Raw genomic sequence first — 7500 nt, forward strand, 5'->3', positions numbered from 1 at the left:
AGAGAGAGAGAGAGAGAGAGAGAGAGAGAGAGAGAGAGTCACACCTTCTGGATGGCGGCCGACACGGTGAGAACAAACGTGGAGAACACCGGCAGCGGTTCACGAGCCTTCTCCGGCCAGCTCTCGATGAACGCTCCCATCGGCTGCATGAACAACGGAACTGAGTCCGGCAACGGGAACATCTCGTCGTCCTCCGCCGGGTAGCGGCTTAGAATTTCTGCGCGCGAAAAAAAAACAAGTGAACGTTCAGCACCGAACGTTTGTTGTCGCTAGACAAATATTTTTATGATGGCGAGCCATATTCGGGCTGCCGTTCTATAACGTATTACCGCATTCTTTTCATACATATGTCATTCGACGGCGATAAATCACTGTGATACATAATCAACACCTAATCACCTTTACTGTGATAAATCAACGCAGAAATTAATTTATTGGCCGTACACAACAAATCACAATTCTCACTCATCCTACCCTATCGAGCTCGTCTCTCGCGCACCGTTTACGTTAACGATTTTAACGTACAAACATTGCAATTACTGCGCATATCTAGTGTACATGTACGCGCACGCCTACCTGGCTGGTATGATAAATAATTCGCCTTCATCATGGATTTGCGGTAGCACAAATAGACGTCGGATCCGACCTGTGACAGACGAGAACACGTCATTAGCGCCATCACGGCACCCCGTCGCAAATCTAAAGGCGGGCTTATGTCGGGCTTGCAAGCCGACTCGACCGGAAGCAAATGGATTTCGAGCAACTGGAAGCGATCAGCAGCGACTAGTTGCATCCAGTTGCCCACTGTTCTATTCCGAGCAACTAGTGGCGGCCAGTCGCAGGCAGTCGCGTCGCAGTCGACCAACCTAAGCACTGCAGTCGCAGCCAGTTGCTTCCAGTCGAGTCGGCTCGCAAGCCCAACATAAGCCCGCCTTCACGCGTCTACACGCCCTCGCTGAAACCTCGGTCCAGCCGACAACGAGATGCAAACCACTCCAACAACTTTACCCGCCTGGGCGATCAAAACAGGACAGGCAACGCAGGCTGCGATTTGCCACACCCTGGACGCTTCGATTATTTTACGGGAAGTCGCGCACAAGTGCACCTCGTCGAGTTTAACCCCGACTGCATCGATCTCGCATGGCTTCATTCACAGACTGTATCGCGGCAAGGTGAAACGCTGCAGAGCCAGATTGTCTCCTAATTAGGATATTCGAGAACGCAAAACTAAACGCGAAATGGAAAACCGTCGCTGCACGCATTTCCCATCTAAAGCGGAGATTTAACCGTCTCAAATTCGCGTCCTTCCATCGGGCGTATAACCTTCGGTGAACTTGAAATGAAACGGGGTTTGCACACCTAGGGCAAAACATGTGTTCAGCACCTTGCCATCACTTATAAGCTTCATTTTCCAGAACCACAAGATTTAAAGTAAATGCAATCTTTCTACGTCGAATCTTCTGATCAACAATTCAGTGATCAAACTCTTGCGCCAAGCAAATTTTTTAGTGTCGCAGACAGTAAAGAGTTATATAACTATTGTGTAGAAATTTATTATATCTTCAGTAGATTAACCTATTGCTATCACTAGTCAAATGTAAATACACAATATATATAGACATGTGCTTAGTTTCCAGGGCCTTTGGGGACAAGACATAATAAACGCCTATTTTTTACAAGGACTACACACCTACAGACTAAATTCCAGGACTTTCACCGATTTTCTAGGACACGTATGAACCCTGCCTACAGTACGGGCACAGCAAGTCGATAAGGACAGGCGACGGTTAACAGTGCGTCGTTTGTTCCATGTTTTCTCGCTCATATTTTATTTCATAACAACCATTCTTCCCATGATGAGCATCCTCTAAGCATCCAATAACACGCATCCATGCCGTAATAACCGACCCTCTCCTAACAACCATCCATCATAAAGTGTTTTGCTTTATTACCTGCTATAATTATGTTTTGCTCGTGTCGTTATTATCAGCACGAACATGTAACCACGCGCGCGCGCAGGCATGCATTTATAACTGTCGAGGAGATTCAGTGTATGATCTAGCTCGGATAAGACAGGCCCATGCTCGAATCCATAAAACCGATTATGGTCCTAAAGACTAGCAACGATTTGGTGTGCGGAGAACGCAAACGAACACTTCTAGCATCCGATCGAATCGAAACACGATTAGCAAGTTAAATGCAAAAACAATGCATGCCGGTTATTGGGCCTAAGAAAAAAAGATGATTGTTTCCGCTAACGAGCTGAAAAAAATTGGACACGGTAGGCAGGGAAAACGTTTTTTTTATCAAATATTTTTTATTTTTTTTGTATTCTAACAATACTTGTTTTATACTTATAACAGCCCATATAATGACTTCAAAGTCAAATCAATGCATTCACCGATTGATATCACGTTGGAATTTTTTCCTTTAAAAATATATTTTTTTGCCAATCAGAATAAAAAGTTTCGACACGGCGGTTTAAATTAAAATGGACTCGGTCGGGTTAGCGGAAACAACCGTATTTTTTTTAGGCCTTGGCTATCGCGCGAAGGAGAAGTGTACCTTACCATGCCCTTGTTGAGATTCTTTTGGATTTGACAGAAGGCGTACGGCGGCGTTTCACCCTGAAAGACAAACACGATGGTCACTGGTATTAAAATAATAATCATGAGATTCTTTTTCATGATGATGATTATTATTATAACTTCATAATTACATAATTATTTATTATATATAAATATATATATATATATATATGTAATATATTATTTATGATTACGACATCGCGCAAGGTGCAAAATCTGAATGCACGTGCAAGGCAGCAGAGAATATTCATGCTTCTCTGCTGCTATAGAAACAACACTTTTTGCTGCTGCTGCAATTTCACTCTCAAGTAACTGAAACCCAGTGAATGGCTTCACCGGTAATTAAGATCCTGCAGCTTCATGATACGAGATGCTTGTGCTAGCAGGAGGAGTGAGGAGGGGGGCAATAGCCAGCCAGACAAATTCATCTCACTGCATGGGGTGGGTGTACACATACATCTTATGCTGCAATCGAAAACTTCAAATATTTTCAGCATGATACATGCTGGTATGGTATGCCATTGACCTATGCATGGCAGCTGCAAATTAGAAGTGAAAGGTGGTTGCCAATAGCGACACCTCTTCCAAAATTAGGGAGCTGAAGTAATACGCAATTCAGATTGATAATCCCGAGGCATTTTCCCTATGCCTGTTGCCGTACACATACAGACATATATACAGGAACACACGCAACTCACAAGTTTACATATACAAGTTCACCCGTGCATGCAAACACTCACGCCCACACGCACTTCTAAATTGCGCACACACATCTTTTGCATTTGCACGCACATGTACCCACAAGTGTACATAAGTACATGCACTAACAGGTCAGTTACGCAGTTGCACCTGCGCCTATAAAACCACTGAAGCATGTTCTTTCAAAGTGCGTGCAAAAAGCGCTAACACATGATGATGCCCGCCCTGCTACGCCGGCGCCACCTACCTTATTCGTGAGGATGATGCAGACGTCGGCGACGGCGAGTTCGTTGCTGGATGCCGTCTCGGAGGCGCGGCGGAACGTGATGAACGTGCACGCGCCGCTGTTGTTCACGTTCGCAGACTGGCCGTCGGGCGTCGTGTGAACGATCTCGCAGCCCTTCATCACCCGTTCCTTACCCTCGAACAGCACCCTGCAAGCAGCGAGAGAGAGAGAGAATGTATATAGTGTGTGTGTGTGTGTGTGTGTGAGGGGGAGGGGGAGAGAGAGAAAGAGAGAGGAAGGGAGAGAGAGAGAGAGAGAGAGGAAGGGGGAGGAAGGTAGTTAGTGTGGACGAGAACAAGAGAGAGAGAGAGAGAGAGAGAGAGAGAGAGAGAGAGAGAGAGAGAGAGAGGAGAGAGAGAGAGGAGAAAGAGAGCGAGAGAGACGAGAGAGAGCGAGAGAGATGCGAGAGAGAGAGCGAAAGAGAGAAGAGAGAGAGAGAGAGAGAGAGAGAGAGAGAGAGAGAGAGAGAGAGAGAGAGAGAGAAAGAGAAAGAGAGAGAGGCAGAGAGTGAGAGAGACAGACAGAAAGAGTGAGGCAGAGGCAGAGAAAGAGAGAGGGAGGGGGAGGAAGGAAGTGAGTGTGGAAGAGAGAGAGAGAGAGAGAGAAACAGAGAGAGAGAGAGAATGAGTGAGAGGTGGATGGGTGAAGGGATGGATGCATGTATGGCTTGATGAGTGAATGGGTGAGCGAATGAGTGAGTGGGTGTATGGATGGGTGGTTGGGTGGATAGTTGGATGAATGAATGAATGAATGAATGGATGGATAAACAGCCTGAAGACAGAAAAATCGAAATGTGTCATGAGTCATGACTGATACTGGGCTAAAAGCACCTGCACTTATGCCTAATTAGTGACAAATGTATATATGCAAGCCTACACCAGTGTGCATGAATATATTGTACATACAGCACCACCAGTCACATTCTAACAACAGACGGATCATTCTTGTAGATTTCAAAACAGCAGCAGATGTAGCCACATGTATGACATTACTTTTCAAAATTATAAACATAAATATGCAATTGAATCAGCCAGGATACGAACAAACTCGTAACTGGCGCCATCGGTCTATCTCCTGTTTGCTACGCTGACACATATTACCCCCAAGTCTAGTCAACTTTGCCCACGCTGAACAAATACGTGTTGAACTACTGTAGCCTAATGCTCAGAGCAAACGACAAAGGATGTCATATATGCCACGAACCAACAGATCACAGATGTTGACAGTTCTGATCTCGGTGGCAGTTAGGAAGTCTAATCACACCACTGGTCACTTACCCTATGTCCACAAGAGGTGGCTTGTCACGCCCACGCTTGTAGCAGAGGTACACCTGTGGACTGCGTATGCTTCCGTGGTTCAAGTCCGCCGCATGGCCTGTCGGTGTCCGCTCGATGCACGTAAAACTGCAGCAAAAGAAAGGAGGAGAGCCCTAAATGGACATTCTGAGAACTAATCAGAATTTGATTTTTGTTTTTAAATTAACCAGGGTTCCCACACTTAAGGCAAAAAGCAGAGAGCAAATAGGTAATTTCTTAGTATATTACATTTATTATCATCATTAATGTAATCTAGATGCAATAAACATGCGAACAATGTGCCGTGACAACAAATAATAAACTAAATATCCTAAGGCATAATAGCCTATTTTCCAGGAAATAACCTGGAACAAACCTGGATAACATGCAATCATATCCAAGCTGCTATTATAGTCAGCACGTGCCATAAAGATAAACACCACTAAGGGTCAAAGTTAGGACACAACAAACGTCCACGCACCGTTCCACACAAAACACGCGTAACACCGATTTTACACCCATCCCATACACTCCCGCACATTTACATATACGCCGAACCCATACACATCGAAGGACTTCGAACGACATGTCACGGCAGGGGTCGAAATAAGCGATGGTCCGATGGTCCGGGGCCATCAAATAATCAGGACCATCAGATTTTCAAAGTCAATGGTTCAATGGATGGACCATTGAATATTTTGGTCCCATTTTACGATAATTTTCTTTGAAGTTTCCACGTTTCGATTATTGCTAATCCAGTGTTGACCATGGCAAATATTTGGAGAATTACTTTTAGAGAACAATTTGAAATTAGGAGGACCATCTAAATTTCAAACTAGATGATCCTGTAGACCATCTATTTTGTTCTCCTTATTTCTACCCCTAAGGTGACACTGTCACTTCGCACACGCGCTGCCAGTGTTCGCTGAAGGCAACGACGTAACTCACCCGGGTGGTGCCGCCTCGCCAGCGCTCTTCACGATCACGCAGACGTCGGTGATGGGCGACTGGTTCGGTTTTGCTTCCATGTTCTCGAGGTGCGAGTAATACTCCATCGGCATGGCGTTGTCCGACACGCCCGCCACGATGAAGTAGTCGGCGACTTTCTTCTCCTCCATCGTTGCACCTAAGCTGAAAGTCGACCAGGAGGAATGAAACGATGAAGACGATCCTGCAGGGGCGTGGAGAGGGGGTGTACGATGGCGCAGCGTACTCAGGGAGGAGGGGCATCTCTAATGGCATGGTTCGTGCCCGACAATGATGGTAGACAGCTGCACTGGTGTGCTGATACAAATCTACACGCTTCGGTGTGGTGCCAGTCGACACGGTTTCGTACTTAAGCAGGCAAAGAGCAGTAAATGCGGCTGGACTCACCGACCTTAAGCAGTCGCGTCGCCATCGCCGCACTATGCTATCTAATACATTAATGACATTATTTCCGCTGCTCTGCAAGACGTCGGCAATTATGTAAGTTAAAATTTGTGCGCAAAAATCAATGGCAAAATTACGATGCTAATTGCATCAATTAATCTTTCCCTGAAGTAGGATAAGTCATGCTTCCATTAGTGCTGCTGTACTAACAACACTTGCCTATTTTTATATATACATTGTAGCATTACGTACACTACAGACATACAGTCGTATAGGTAGACACACACATGCACGCACCAAGGAAAAAATGAAAATTTATTTTTCGCGGGCTACTTTTCAAGCTCGCGTGCATGAAAATAGCACTCTAAAATTTGGTTTGCATTGAACTCTATGCAAATTTACGGGGGCTCTTTTTGGTATTTCGGGGGCTAAATCGCCCCGAGCCCCCGTGTATTTTTTTCACTGGCACGCACGCACAGTCGCACACATATATATTCCTACACGGAAATGCACCGCGCAACTTGAACAAGCATTTCACATGGCACAGATTCTGTTTTGCAGCTCACGTTATCCAAGTGAGTTACCCTAAAGGAGTACTACATGGTCCCACAGAAGGCAGGGAGACATAACGACGCTGACGGCTCACAAGCAACAGTTTCCATCATTACACGGCGACAACTTGCATAACCTGGTGACTCACCATGCTAATTTCTAGATATTGATCTTGCACGAATGACCTTGATCCTAGAGGTAATTACCACACCTGAGACACTACCAAGAATTTCCAGTTTGTGCAAGCCAACAAGCATTTACTTGCACTTACAGTTACTAGATTGTGTGAATGCTCCTGGTGAGACAATGGGTACTTGCTACATCAACACAACATTCTAGTTTCCCATGTACTGTGTCTATTACCATCAATAAAGAGGGAGCTAAACCTGATTTTGAATGCAACTATTAGAGGGAACACCTACCAGTAATAATAATAATGTATACTATTATAATCATAATTCATTCAAACCATTGTTATATATAGCCAACTACTTGGACTGAAATAGCAAGTTTCTATTAAATTGACATATGAAAGTTTATATTATAGTTAGGCCAACCAAAAAATTACCTTTCAGCTTTGGTTCGGGTCACCCACCCGACTTCACATTTTGGAGTGAAAAATGTGCGACTGCGGTCACTTTTAGAGGGTTTCAAGAAACAATAAAATTCCAAGATACCGCCTGCCGATCATACGGCCTGGGCCGGCTAC

At 44.9% G+C, this 7500-nt stretch overlaps 1 protein-coding gene across 1 annotated transcript in view; it reads right to left on the reverse strand.

Annotated features, from left to right (window-relative positions):
• The window catches only part of LOC106809386 (C-myc promoter-binding protein-like), a 35699-nt gene that overhangs the window by 25799 nt on the left and 2400 nt on the right, over positions 1–7500 (reverse strand). Inside the window, exons 2-7 of the mRNA XM_014812450.1 lie at positions 5817–5999; positions 4851–4976; positions 3535–3721; positions 2571–2627; positions 577–646; positions 43–217 (exon numbers count right to left, since the gene is read on the reverse strand). Of these exons, the coding sequence (XP_014667936.1) occupies positions 43–217; positions 577–646; positions 2571–2627; positions 3535–3721; positions 4851–4976; positions 5817–5986 (785 nt within the window). The 5' untranslated portion in view covers positions 5987–5999. The remainder of the gene's footprint in view (positions 1–42; positions 218–576; positions 647–2570; positions 2628–3534; positions 3722–4850; positions 4977–5816; positions 6000–7500) is intronic.

Source organism: Priapulus caudatus, unplaced genomic scaffold, assembly GCF_000485595.1.
Source record: "Priapulus caudatus unplaced genomic scaffold, Priapulus_caudatus-5.0.1 Scaffold350, whole genome shotgun sequence".
In the NCBI taxonomy this organism is placed as follows: domain Eukaryota; kingdom Metazoa; phylum Priapulida; class Priapulimorpha; order Priapulimorphida; family Priapulidae; genus Priapulus; species Priapulus caudatus.